General features: G+C 42.3%; 1 protein-coding gene across 2 annotated transcripts in view; it reads right to left on the bottom strand.

The window, feature by feature from the left end:
• The window catches only part of ccny (cyclin Y), a 57,093-nt gene that overhangs the window by 7,532 nt on the left and 34,167 nt on the right, over window positions 1-15,394 (bottom strand). The window contains exons 2-9 of one of the 2 annotated variants that reach the window (XM_080793524.1): window positions 14,644-14,718; window positions 12,502-12,522; window positions 10,620-10,654; window positions 9,968-9,991; window positions 8,329-8,429; window positions 7,356-7,391; window positions 5,982-6,039; window positions 5,582-5,701 (exon numbers count right to left, since the gene is read on the bottom strand). In XM_080793524.1, the coding sequence (XP_080649650.1) occupies window positions 5,582-5,701; window positions 5,982-6,039; window positions 7,356-7,391; window positions 8,329-8,429; window positions 9,968-9,991; window positions 10,620-10,654; window positions 12,502-12,522; window positions 14,644-14,718 (470 nt within the window). The remainder of the gene's footprint in view (window positions 1-5,581; window positions 5,702-5,981; window positions 6,040-7,355; window positions 7,392-8,328; window positions 8,430-9,967; window positions 9,992-10,619; window positions 10,655-12,501; window positions 12,523-14,643; window positions 14,719-15,394) is intronic. The other variant, XM_080793525.1, reaches the window with a different exon arrangement.

Raw genomic sequence — 15,394 nt, 5'->3', positions numbered from 1 at the left:
AAGAGGCTGTGACTATGATTAATACAATACTGTATTGTATGCAGAAGGTCAAATAAAGGTCAAATGTATCAGTGTGATGAAAGTACAGCATGAACACACCCATCTCATGCCCCACTTATAATGCCATGCATGTATTTTAACTAACTTCTGTGCAGACCTTACCGTGTTTAACCCATTTAGACCTGAAGACGATTCTACAAATGTCTTCTGTTTAGCTACTGTATGTCAGTGGTTCTCAAAATATTCCGTGTCAAGAACCCCTAGAATTATATGTATTTGGCCACTGACACCCATCTGAAAATATGTTGTTCCAGGGACCTCCCAGAAGCAAAGGTTTTAGTTAAAAACCTTCTCTCTGTAACAATATATATTCAAAGATTTGCGCCACATTTTCAAGACTTTTCAAAAAATAGCAGACCTACAAGCTCGTAGCGCGGCACTCGGTGCCACGCTATGAGCTTGTAGATCTGCTTTTCTTGGCCCAGTGGATGGAAGTTTAGATTGAAAAAAACATTGATATAGCAAAATCCAATATAATTTAGTCTATTATAATAAATAGACAAAAATGATCATCAGTGCAATTATTATTATTATTTTTAATTGCAAGTCAAATAAAATGAGATGAAAAGGTATTGCAAACAGTATTTATGTAAAAAACCTTTGTTTGCAAATCAAGAGGTTTCGCTTGTGGTTCAGCTGAATCTCGTGGGCGTTAATTGAAAGATGTCAGAAAGAGTTTGAAAGACACGAGGCCATCAGCTAGTCAGTGTCAAAACAGTTTGCTCTCTCCAATCTATTTTGTTAGTGCAGAGCGGAACGTTTTCTATGTCTCATACATATTCTGTTTCATTGCATAACATAGAAAGTAAGTAACTCCATGATTCTCCTGAAGGTACAGTAGAAACCACAGAGACCCATGAGATGCATCTCTCTCTCTCTCTCTCTCTCTCTCTCTCTCTCTCTCTCTCGCCCAGTGGTTCTCATTTCTTTTTGAGTGGTGCAACCACTCATAGACAGCTATGTGTGTCCCTTAGGCCACAAGGAACTTAGGCTTAGTCCCTTAGGCTCAAGGAACCCTGAGGGGGGTCCCCACTTGGAGAACCACATGGCTCTGGCCCTCCCTACCCCCTTTCCATTGCTCTCTCCTTCCCTCTGTATTTCTCTTGCTCATCATCATCTTCTTTCCCAGTTCTCTTTCTGCGGTCTACAGAAGCCCTTAGCCTGCCGCTCACACACACACACACACACACACACACACACACACACACACACACACACACACACACACACACACACACACACACACACACACACACACAAACCATATGTTTCCATTCTCTCTCTCTCAGCTACAGTATCGATCAAAACTAAGTTTCCAGGGAAAATGGCCTATTAGATTTTATAGCTATAGCTTTATATAGCTCAAGTAAATGCTCAGTGGCATCAAGAGCTGCAGTGATTTAGTTGATAATGGAAGTCATACTTTTTACACCAGGGGTCTCCAATGTTTCTCAGGCACAAGGACACCTTAGCTGAGAGAGAGAGATGAGGCAGGGACCCCCAACTAGATGTGGCTTGATTGATATGTCTGACAACACTATCATCACTATTAACTACTATCATCTTTTATATAAAATGTTGAATTAATGTTAATTTCAGTCAGATATAAGTCAATATTTTATTATAGAATGTGAATACAAGTGTGGATATATTTTATCTTGGCGTTCATGCTCTGCTAACATTTGTCTCCCTGCTCGACACAATTAGATAACCATCGTTGACCATTAAGATCAGCCACATTTCCAGTCCACTAGCGGTAGACATAACCTAGGAAGCCGAACGGAGCTGGACAGGCCTTGTTTACAATGTGAATCCAAACCGGAGCTCTGGAGAGCTCCACATCGCCGGCTCTGTGCCGTCAAAGAAGCGCTGTTTTGACCAAAAATGCCATCTGGGACAAGGAATAGGAGATACAGGCGATTGAAAGAAACGGATAGAATGGATTTCTTTTTTTGGTGTTCAGACAGACAGCAATGAGCAAAACGCTCCAAAAAAAATGTAGTCTCTGTGACACATCTAGGGGCCGCAATCTGCATTCAAAGATTTTCTCCTGTCTACTTCCTGATCAGTCATTCTGCAGTCGTCTTTTGAACAAAATGACAAAGCTTCTATGAAAATCTTTGAATGCAGATTGTGGCCCCTTAGATGTGTCACAGAGACTAAAATCTTTTTTGTAAACCTGTGATGTGACAATAAAGTTGATTCTGTCCAGGCAGACACAAAAACAAACAGCATGTCCTGTGGATAAACAGAGAGCGGGGAGGGAGATGAAAGATTGGGAGTGGGAGAAAAAAAACAGAAGGGGGGGGGGGGGGGGGCATAGTGTGAAAAAACTGCAATGACACAAAGGTAAGAACAGTCATCCGTGTTCCTTTGAGTACTGGCTCAACTCGTGCAGTGCTGAGTTGGCTAATTGGGCAAAGTCATGCCTGGACTGGGTTGTGTGCCAGCGGGGTGTTGACTGCAGCATCGCTCTGTTGTTGTGCTTGCCAACACCCCTCACCCCCCACCCCCCCCCCCCCCCCCCCCACACACACACACACACAACATAACAATGATACGAATGGCAGATCAAGAACAAGACAGAATACATGCTGGGCTGGATGGGAGGATACAAAAAGCTACTGTAGAAGACAGACTCTGTGATGTGCAGTGAATGATGGGATGATGATCTAGTTTGTAGCTCACTGTATTGACATGACACCGACCACGATACTGACATGCTACTGACCATGATACTGTCATGCTACTGACAAGATACTGACATGATACTGACCATGATACTGACTATGATGATAATCAATTTCTGTATCTTAAAGGGAAATCTAAACAACTCTCTAACTTAGATTTGGCCCCAGCCCCTTTCAGTAAATACAGACAGGTCAGACGGGTTGGTGGGTGGTAATGTCCATTCGACTAAGTCCAGCCTGAGTGACGCATTCCCAGTGTAACCATTCCCTTCCCCAGTAGCTGGGCATGCAGGCGGTAGAAGAGCAGTTCTCCTCTTTATATTGTCCCGTCTAAAGTTAGTGCATAACCACCAACCCACCACAACACTATTAAATTACCCATGATACAGTATGTCAACCCTGTCTCAGGAGGCCATCTATAGCCAGAGAATTTGCCGGAAGTGTGCATGTGTGCCAAATGTCCCCGGAGGTATAGTAGAATTTGAGATATAGAAATTCTAAAGGAAAATTAGAAGACAAATGTTTAGAATTATAGGCTTAAAATTAGGACAAGGTTTAGAGGTTTGTGGCTGGAGTTATGTATGATTTATACAGTGTACTTAGGTCACATTTATACGGCAACGGTCTCTGGAGAAAACTAAAATATCAGATGTGCCTTTCCGTTCAGATCGGGGGTTGAAAACGTATAACAAAGTGAAAACCCCTTTCCAGAGTGGAAATCTTTGAAACACTCTACCTGCACGTCTCCATGTAAACGATGGATCGGTAAAACGTGTGAGTGCATGGCTCACGACACGTCGCTTATGGATATTGGTGCAGAGCCCTATAGGCGATATTTGAGTTCCTGGGATGAGCAAGTGCTCCCTTGCCGTGGCTCATCCTAGGAATACAAATTTAGCGAGCCGCTGCATTGGTGAATGTAAACCATAGACTGTAAAAAATATGGACAAAGCGTTCCGCGGGTCTAACATGAACGTAAAATGAAGCCTGTCTCTCTATGTGTGGAGGCAGCCACCTTTCAAGATCCGGGCCCAGGCCCAGCTGGCCCATTGGCTGGCCCAGACAACGAGGCGGGACTTCCCCCCTTCTTCTTCGTTGGTTTTTATTTTGACTCGAGTGGGTGGGGGATCCCCTTCATAGACTGTAACGGTAGCCACGCCCCTCAGAACATGCGCGACTTTATGGTCATTTCTTTTATACATGGGACCATACTTTTCCAAAAAGAATATTATGACATTAGAAATGAGACTTTAAACTAGAAAAGTATTCATGACCATGTTTATTAAGGTAATACAGTCTAGGTGAAGTTGGGCCCAAATACATGGACTTCTATGGGGCTATGGGTTTTTTTGAGCCCAATGATAGCGCCACAACAGGCCATTATATGAACTTTCATTTCCTTAGTGGCTTCACAAAAAATCTGTCTGACTGCCCCCCTGATGTAAACAGACAGCCGTGTGATAGGAAGTAGAACGGAAGTGGTCTATCAGGCAGTGCATCACCGCCACCTATAGCCACCTGGCATGCACCCTACAGCATGTTAAATCACTGTTGAGTGAATGCTGGATAAAACGTGAGAACGCAACAGGACTTTGCCGTTTTCTCCACAGACCGTTGCCGTTGTAAAGGTGGCCTTAGTTGCGTGTCAATGTTCTGCACAGACAATTTGCGGATCTACAACCCCACAACGTGTCACAGTGCTATATGCGTTGTGAGGCAGTGGACTACAGTCAAATGTCCTCACAAGTATAACAATACTTCTGTGTGTGTGTGTGTGTGTGTCCGTCCGACTGTCCGTGTAAGCCTGACATATTGTCCGTACTATGCACACGCGCCAGCATGCTTGCACTTGAGCATCTGTCAAAAACCCAGAGTAACTCAATACTGGGTCAGCAGGTCATCTACTCCACAGTCCATTAGCCCTCTGCTTTCAGCACCGCTCTGCTGAGGCATGCACGCACACACACACACACACACACACACACACACACACACACACACACACACACACACACACACGTCAGCCTGCTGGACACGCTGTGGAACTGCACCCACGCTACTGGGCAGTGGGCACATGAGTGCAGACATGAGGGATATTTATGATCCCTGTGGATGACAGATTGACTTATGTATCTCTCTGTCTCTCAATCTGTCTTGATCGCTCTCCCACTTCCTTACTACTCACACAATGGATCATAAAGCTATTCATGTTCCAAGTGTGTGAGCGAGAGAGAGTAGAGATTGGCAGATTGACTGTGGAATATGAAGGCATTTGGAGATGAAGCTGTAGCACCACATCATATATTACGATGACTTAAGGGATATTTTGGTTAATTAGATGTCTTCTATATGTGGGGATTTCCTAGATTTAAATGACTATGTAAAAATGGAGATATGTTTTGCCAAAGGGACTTTCGTTGTAGCAGATTTTATTTGTCAAGCTTGGGAAAGAAGACAGAGTACTCTGTATACATCTGAGGTGTAATATAATGAATTGTGTAATGTAAACACTAAACATGCTGTAAAATGCATAAATTATGTATTGTAAAACATGCTGTAATTGCAAATGTGAAATGGTGTCTTATAAACCCATGAGGGTTGGGCACAAGGTGTGCATGACACGAAAATAAATAAACAATCAATAAAAATAAAAATAAACATTATTATTTATTTATTCATATTTCATGAACCGACTGCTGGTTGAGGAAAGGAAAGCTTAAAGAGGGAGGAAAGGAGAGCAGACAATTAGGAAACAACACTCCCTCCCAGTGGTGCGCGCACACACACACACACACACACACACACACACACACGTTTGCGTGTCCACTCACCAGCGTGACGATGGCACATTCGGCGGTGAGCTGTGCAGCACTGAACAGCGTTCTGACGAAGCGATAGATCTGTTTCTGCTCCGGATCGTGCTTTTCGTAATCTGCAGGAATCTCCGACTTCTGAGATTAAACGACCCAAAAAACAAGTCCATTATCACCAAGGGGTGTATGCTATGCAGAGGAACATATCGTCGCTGGTCGGGTGGAAACCTCATGTCCAAAACTGTTACTTTTCAGGATTTAAATTAAAAAAATAGCAAAAGTAGCAGATCTACAGGCTCAAAAACACGTGGTTTCTGCCCAACAGTGATAACATTATTTTGTATACATGAATGATGTTTTTTGCAGTACGGGGGTAGAATGTTTCAGGGTAAATTATCTTCACAGAAACTGTACTTACCGAGAGCGGGTGGAGTTTCTCGTCAAATATGTCCAATACCGTTCTCCCCTCGACTTCTCTGGAAGGAGAGAAAATAATAATAATAATGCACTTTATTTATGAAGCACTTCACATTCTTGCAAATCGCAAACTAAAGACAGAAATGAAGAGGCCAATAATGAATGCCACGGATGAAAAACAGTCCACACTATTGATCCACAATGTATAAACGATAGATAAGGGTTCAGGACAACGAGGCCTTTTCGTGGAGGGGTCAGAATGAAATTTGGACTTAGACTGTTTTTCGTCTGTGGTACGTTAGGTAGGTTTTTAGTCCAATTTTAAACAGCAAAATAGAGGTCCTCAAGGACCCTTAGGGGTCCCCAGACCCCATTTTGGGAACCAGTGGCTTGCAGCCATCCAGCTGACATAAAGCTTTAAAGCCGTGTCAGCTTTTGTTCCGTCGATATCTTGACGATTGATGTTTTTCTTTTGCCAAACTGCCACCACAAATTAGTAAACTTTGTTTTGCATGAGATTATCTTTTTGGCAGTCTGCTCCGTACAATTTTATCTATTCCGAGTACAGTCAGTGACCCATTATGCTTCCAAAAATTACAATACTTTGACACAATCTATGTAGGAACAGGGAGTTTTATTCTTTCAAGTGAAAAGGCTAATTTGTCTATTTTCTGCTGAACCAATGTTCCAAATCAAGCTTACGAAAATAATCAGTCACTCTAATCTCTCACATTGTCCAAACAGTCCACAGAAGCCTGATTTTTTTTTTACTCTCAGTCGAGACGTCATGGACCTATCAGAATCTCACAGTAGGGTGAGTAGGCCCATCTAAAGAGCGTGGCATTTGGATGAAGCAGGGGTGGGGGACGGGGCAGCCGGCTGCCATTTTCAGTCAGCTTGGTCGTCACTTTTGTCTTCTGAAGGTCGTTCTTTTATGATGATGTTCTTTGAGCTATAACACACCGGTTCAGTTTTACCATTTAAACCAATTTACAATCTCACAACCCGATGTGACGTGTTGTGAGCCTGTAGTGTAGATCCACCATTTCCAAAGAAATCTTGAAACATTCGTCCCTGGCACAAGATATTTTCAGATGGGGCCAAATACAATAATTTGGGGGTCCTTACAAAAATTCCAATGTCAAGTTTCTTTCATGTTGTTTCAAGTTTATTTTGTATTATTATTATTGTACATGACTGTCACTCTGTGATCTGATGTTTTTGTTCATTGTAGAGAGGACCACAATGGAACTAAGTCCTGAACTTGGTTGGGTCTCATCCGCCAATCATAATTGCACAACATTACTTTTCAAACTAAACGAAAAGATTGAGAGCCACCAACTTGGCTGGTTATGAGAAAAATCATAATTCTCACCTGTTCTTTATGTGGTAGTAGATAGCCAGAGATACGCTGTGAAGGCAAACAGAGGGCGTCAAAATGCATTAACACATTTAATACATAATACGTCTGGAAACGTCATAAGGATTGGAACCGAGAGGTGCCTTCGACGTCTGTGGACGTCCTAGCGACGTCCAAACGACGCGGAGCGAGATAATAATATTCAGAATTATTCCTATTTTTTTTTTTGGCATTTCGCTTTTCGCTTGCCGTATGCTAACGCTCTGTGCAACTATTAGCTTGTCATTGACTCCCATGTTAGCGCGGCGGAAAGAATGACTCGTATCTCCTCATCCAGGGCGCTCTCCGTGGTGATAAATGGATCGATATGCTGGCGCTGCATTTCTGCTCCTCATCCGTCTCTCCCGCAAAATATGAACTCTTTTTGGAGCGTATATAAATATATTAAGATGATCGGAGATTGTGAGGTCACTTTGTAAGTCAACTTTTTTAAGAAAGTATTTCCGGTTCATGGCTTTCAAAATAAAAGCGATCACTACTCTGGCGATTACTCTGGCGCAAGCAAAGCCTTTATTTTGATGCCGTTCCGGTACTAAATGTGTTTTAATAGTGCTATATCTTGCGGCAATCTAAAAGCTCACAATGTGTCGATGTAGATCGGCAAGTTGAACTATTTTGAAATGTTTTCCAAAATAGTAAAAAATGGCAAATAAATGTAGGGATAAGATAAGATAGGGCCCCTAGAGCCCATATCAACAGGAATACAAATAGCAAATTGTATTCAACACACAGTTATTGCCTACTGTAGCATCACTTGTCGGGTGGAAACCTTGTCCAAGTCCAAAAGAAAACGTGTGACTTTTCAGGAAATGAGAAAATGTATCTGCGCACCAATATGGTTATTATTTAGTCACAAGCTCTTGTTAGTATTGGTTAAAAAATATTTATAAACCCCACAGAAAGACTCCACTGCCTGTGGGTGGTTTACCATTTGATGGTGTACTTGAGGTTGGGCTGACTGACGGTGCTGTCATCCAGGAAGATGGTCGAACACGAGCTGTATTTCCTCCTCACTGCGCCAGGATGGTGCTAGAAAACAAACACACAAACGTCACGTGCACACACACACACACACACACACACACACACGCACACACACACACACACACACACACACACACACACACACACACACATTATACTAGGACTATAGATCTAATCTGTCCAGGTCCTCAGAAAAATGTCATAGAAACTGTAAGAACTTCCCATTTTATTATCTTTATAAATACTCTTCCCCGTCAACCTTATTACCGGTACATATTGTGATATATACCAGACATCCATAGACATTCGACCCCGACATCCCCGTTAGTTTTAACAAACATTCTGATCTGGTCTATTGATCACTTCAATGACCCCAAATCATCATTTGATGGCCTGGCAGATCAAAAAGAGGTGGTTGCCCATATACCCCTGCTCCAAGAAGTTCAGCCGTGGTCCTCAGAGAGACCAGTACCACTGGATGCTGCCGTTCTGTCCTATAACGGAGAGCTCACGGCATGTCATTGTCACGCTACAGGAGCCTCCGCTATAGGTCAGAAAGACAACCATTCCTGGGGGTCCCTGGGGGACCAGGAGGTGCTAAATCCTTGCTATAGCAATCTGTTTGGCATGACACGAAGCATCTTCAAATGATGCGCGAAGCGAAGTGATATGGGTGCAACAGTTAATGTCATGTGAATGTGATGTATAAAACATTTCTTTGTTTTCCTCACATAAATCGAATTAAACCCATTGCATAACCCGGATCAGCAGGGGTCATCATCACCATGCCGGCTTGCGATGGACATGTTTGTACAAAACGAAAGTCAATAATATTACCAAATACTCAGACCTCTCTAGCCCTAAATGTATAGGGCGCCTAATGTCCCATAGTGTCTATGCCAATGCACTACACATGTTAAACCACTTAAAAGCCTCCAGTCTTAAGCCACAACCACACCAAAGGGTCAAGACGGTTTTAGCGCCGTCCCTGCGGCGTGATATGTCTCGTTGCACGTTGACCCACGTTGACCCTAGTGATTCAACGCATGGAATTCAATGGCTTAAACCACACCAAAGGGTTGAGACTGTTTTAGCGTTAACTCCTTGCAACCGTTTGGACCCAAGGAGTTGCATGGTGACCCTTTGGTGTGGTTATAGAGCTTTAGAGAACTGGACCTGAGTTACAACTACACTTTGCCAGTCGTCCCGTCCGTCCATGCGTCCCCCCCCCCCCCCACACACACACACACACCAAAACTCTTCGCAAAAATAGCCAGGCTACAGTGTTGTTCCACCCAGAATAGGGATGCTAGGGTTGTTCCAGTGGTTACAACAAGAATTTCTACATTAATTAAATCAGCTATTCCAAAATAAACCTGGAGACTGGCATTTCCATAATTGGGTCTTATATCAGTACAGCCTCTGTTGCCGTACAGTATAAGAATATTATAATTATGTTGTTATTATGTTAATTTATCTTTTTCAAAATCTAAAAATTTGCCACGGACACATTGACGACGCCTGCAGCCAGACAGTGTGAACAGAGGGAAAACATACAAAGACAGACAGGGTGGCCAAATTACCTTGTTCTCCGATATGTGCGTGAACTGGCAAAAAACAATACAAAAGACTTCAATTACCAACTTTTCCCAACATCAATAACAGTAATAATCAGTAAATGCAAATGTGTTGAGAACAGCTAATGTAACAAAACCATAACATATAAAGTAAACATAAATAAAATTGAACAGTAGCCTATATAGAACTGACAAAATGTTTAGCCTACACAATACAATATGATCATAATAATAATAAATGTCAAACCCAGTCGTGAAATGACAACAAGGCCCAGAGGCCCTCTCGAAAAGTAGTTCTCAAAGTGGGTTCTGGGGACCTCCAGGGGTCCTTGAAGGGGTCCAAGGACTCCCCAGTAAAATGAGTAAATATTCCATCAAAATCCCTTTAACCACTTCAACCCTATAATATACATTGGCTATTTGAAAATAGACGCTCTACAAGCTCGAAACCTTTATTTTATTTAATCTTTATTTTTTATTTTTTTAACAAATCTTGCATGGGGGTCCCTGGCCAAATTCGCATGAATTAGAAAATATTTGAGAACCACTATTCAAGTGGCATTGCCCCTGTAAGGCCCACCTCCAGGTAATAATCAACAGACAACCGAAAACACTTTGAGTAAAAAACAAGGCTCAATAACATGGAGGTCATACTCACATGGTTGATGTATAAGCTCTTCCGTTTTTCTCGCACTGAAAACGAAAAAGGAGGAGAGAGATGGGAGTCAATGCTGCACTAAACAATGCAATTCCCAACCCACACAGACAGGGGGCAGTGTGTACCCAGGGTAACCAGCAGTCAAAGAAGTAATATCCAAATAGCTCACATTTAGGGGTGAAAGTGAAACAGTGATATAATAGATACTTTAATAAAACAATCGATTAATAATAATCAATCAGTATATTAGGCATGTCATAGACAAAACATTTTGGAAAAATTTACAAAATAAATTAACTAGCTACCCGTCTCCTTTTTGACTCTACACAGAGCTGAAACACTTCCTAGACGAGGTGGATGAATGAATGAATGAATGAATGAATGAATGACCTCTATCTCAGTGGTTCCCAACCATTTCAGGTCCAGACCCCGGCCCAAAAGAGAGATTTGATTGTTTGCCCGGGAACCAAACTAGTGAAAATAGTCAGATCTACAAGCACACAACAACGCGTTGTGAGCTCGCAGATCGTCCATTTCACTAAGTCTTGAAACACTGGGTTTCAAATTTATGGAATATATTAGATTTTCCTTTGCTTAAAACTTTTAGTGAATGGCCGACTTGCAAACACACCGATGCCATTCAATAATGTGGATCTTATATACATAACTAGATCGGTGCACCGAGTCGGTAACAATGGAAGTTGGAGATCCATTCCCGACCCGTCTATGCAATACCCGTTGTACCCATGTTGTACACATGGTGTACCCATGTCAGACCGTACCCTTATATGGCCATGGAGATTTCTGTTTCTGTTCCGTCTCTTCTCTGTGTCCCTTTATTTTTACTGTATATATGGAGTTGTCTGCAGGCATGCCCAAATAGTTGTGATGTCGGAACAGTGGCGCTCCATATGGAGCCTGTCCAGAACCCTTTTGTGGCGGTTCTGGACAACTGTGGGTCCGACCCGACTCGACACTGCACTCCCTGTGAGGGTGTGGAATGCGTTTGTCAGCATGAAGACTAAAGCATGCTAAATGCATTTATGCTTTGATCCCTATACCCTGATAAGCATGGGAATGGTCGGAAATCTCGGTACGCTCAAAATATGAGCGTGAATTGCTTGATGAAACAGGGCCAATGTCTCTCAGGTCTTCTAGTTAACTACTTTAAACTGGCAACATGTGTTAATTTATATTACATTTTGTCCTTTCGAAGTGAAAATGGTTTAATCATTATTAGTATAATTATTATTAGATTAGCGCACACATTTCATATACACACACTCTACACCCGGGCACCAGTCTAGTTATATAAAAGATAGAATCGGCGTGTTTGCAAGTCGGCCATTCACTCAACGTTTTAAGCAAAGGAAAATCAAATAAATTCCATAAATTTGAAACCCAGTGTTTTAAGACTCAGTGAAATGGACGCACGCACGCACGCACGCACGCATGAACAAAACAAATATTTAATCCAGGGCAATCAGACCTACCGGTATGTTGCAAAACCAGCCGGTTTTTTATCATCATAAACATCATTGTACTGTGATGAATCACGCACAGATTGACAAGTTGGGTTTCCAGTCTATATGTATTTCATGTGTGACTTGGACAACAAGTTTAGTTAAAATTAAGGGCCAGGGCTGTGTGACTTCAAATCAATATATCACAATTAACACCCCGAACGCCCGGGGGTATTTAGGACCATTAGATCAGAGCGCCCAGCGATTTGCAGCGACGGATCACATTTCAAGGTGCACCAGCCACCGGGCGCCACGGACCAGGGTTCCAAACAGAGATAAGCCTGCACATGCATGCACACACACACAGTAAGCAAGTAAGACTACCAGCCTATACCAAACCACTACAAACCCATACTTACCTCTCTTATTGACCACAGCAACTGAAAAACATAAAGGCCAGTTTGTCTATTTGTTTATAGCCAAGCATACTGTATTATTTCACTGATAGTACTTTGAATTGCCACTTTTCATAGCAATAGGGTAGGACTGTACCAACTCGAGACTGCTACCATTTCATAATCTTTGATTACTGTACTATACAGAGATAGGACTTTTTGTGAATATTTGGAGACCAATATCAGATCAATATACCACAATCTGGTGATCATATTCCTTCCCTGTTATTTACATTGATACTTAAATATGGTAAATATGGTGTCAGTTGGGGCTTAGTGTGTAATGTGTATAGATAAGTAAGTAGCCTTCCTGAGCCATGTGGCCCATAGGGCAGGAGCCCATCTCCTATTTATTTATGTAGCGTGAGGCGGCTTGGTGTACAAGTGCATCCCCCAGCCATGATGTAGGCCTACAAGTACACCCCCTGGACATGAAACTATAATGTCACAGGGACCCCAATTCAACCGTTGACGCCGAATGCCAAGCAGGGAGGCATTGTATCCCATTTGTATGGTCTTTATGTCCAAGACGCTGAGGGCGGTGTATGTAAAGAATCCCAACATCACGGTCTTAGGAGGGACACTCCAACCCCAAGGCCACTGAGCTGGTCGTGCATGTGTATATGCACTCAGATGCTAATGATGAGAAAATTTGGCCGATAACCGATATAACCTATATGTTAAAAATTATTATTATTTTGGCCATTCTGAAAAATAAACTAGGGATGCACCATTATTGAAATGTTGGCTCATATCCCAACTTTTGAACAGCTTGAATGTAGTATATTTTTTATTTATTAAAAAAATAATTTATTTAGTATGTTTTAACTGGTATTCGCTCTTTCGAAAGCTTCCCCTTAAAACACAGATATAATTTACAGCCTTCGTCATCACAAAAGGCTTTTTCAGGGGTTTTTTTTAAATTCTTTATAACAAATCCAGTGTGGTAGGATTGTGTCTCTCTGTCTCTCACCCCGTAACCAACATTGGTTATTGCCATGCAGATAAGGCTAGATAGTGCAGAGTCAATGGGATGTATGGGGCGGGGCATCCAAGCATGGATCATCTAATTAATTTCACAAATTAATTCTCAGTTAACTCAGGTAATTTGACAACCCTAGTTGTAATATTAGATAAGTTAATAGCCCTAGAATGTCTGATCTTACCGTATACATTTCATCATCGCCTATCCTCGCATGGTTAGCAGACTGACCTCGTCATATTCATTTTAAGTTCTGGCAGAAAACGTGTATTTAGTCAAATATGTTTTTACTTAACACACGTTTTCTGCCAGAACTTTCAAATGGATATGAAACTAGAGGACAATATCTGACTCCAAATGCCTATGTGAGTACGTGGTCAGTCTGCTAAGCGTGCGTGGATTAGGACTGATCTATGGCTGACATTGGCTGTGTATTTGAAATACAAGTAATGTACGCAAGATCGCAAACATTAGGGCTATTAACAATATTGGAATGGTTGGAAGGCCAGACAATAATGCCAGACAATAGTGCTAGGAGTGTCACAGAAAAAGTGAAACCAAGAGTCACGTGTCTAACGGACAAGTAACATTTTAATGCACTTGTCTGGAAAGATGTATTACCTCTTGTCCTGGGCACGCGGACAAGCCTTAATGTCAAGCCCTGGTCTGTAAAGAAACATAATGTTGTCATATTTGTGGTGTTTTTAACCCTAGAACACTTTTTTGAAGGCAGTCAGGTGTTCGGATAAATTTCACCTGGGTTTAGTGAAAATGCCGAAGGGACACTCGCACTGCATGGTCAATCATTTTGACTCGGCTTAAAGAAAGACGAGATCCCTCTTTCTTGGCACAGAAGGGTCATGGAGAGAAGAATGAGGCCCCGTGTTCTTGGCATACTTTGTGTTAACTTTCATCACCTTCAACTATAATCATATTGAGAGCTGACACTCTTTTACAGCATTGGATGTGCCCAGCTTCCTGCTCGGACAAATTCACAACAGGTATCATTCATATACTGACCACGATACTGACTGACACGATACTGACCATGACACTGACGTGATAAGGACCGTGTGTGTGTGTGTGTGGGGGGGGGGGGGGGGTGTTGAGTGGCAGGTAATCACCGTCAGTCTGTGACTTGCTGAGGAAGATGGTGCTGGCTCTGGGATGGTCAGAGGGGTTGTACTCCATGGGCAGGTCTGCAGGGGGAGAAGGAAAGAGAACAGCATTATACTTACAGCAGAGGAAGGAACAGCGTGCAGATCCTCAACATGTTGGCTTTAATTCATTCGGCAGTGGTTCTCCTCAACCCCTTTCATGTCAAGGAAGGGACTCCCCGAACTCTTTGCCGGACCTCTCGATGTGTGTTAAAAGAAAATAATCAAAATGATTCAACCATTTAAAAAAAATAACCGATCTATGCAAGCTCACAACACGTTATATATATATAAGTCTGCAGATCCCACTTTGAGAATCACAGTGACACGCAATGTGAATACTTGCTTTTATAATACATAAAAAAAAAAAAAAAAAACACTGCATTAATGCATTCACGTTTGCTGTAACCGTTACTGTGGCATGCAAAATCCAAAGCACCACATAGAACAGTCTGCCACCTGTCCAGAGGAAAACATGGCTGGCGTTGCAGAAAAAAGTAGGTAAGTTTTATGGTAGCCGTTAGATGTTATTCAGGCTGGCACAGGCGCCAGGCTTTTATGGGTGTTGGCTGAAGAGTTTAATATCCTGCACTATAAACTATAAACAGAAGACAGAGCAGAGGAGATAGGGGCCATCATTGTTTTCTATACTCTACCTCAAAACACTGGCGAGATTAGAGCGCTTCCCTTCAGGGAGCACTGGAGTGTCATCAGGGAG

The sequence above is a fragment of the Protomyctophum bolini genome (genome assembly GCF_963924005.1).
Source record: "Protomyctophum bolini genome assembly, chromosome: 21".
NCBI lineage: Eukaryota > Metazoa > Chordata > Actinopteri > Myctophiformes > Myctophidae > Protomyctophum > Protomyctophum bolini.
Note: the sequence above shows the minus strand (reverse complement) of the source record. Positions and strands in the feature narration are given on the sequence as shown.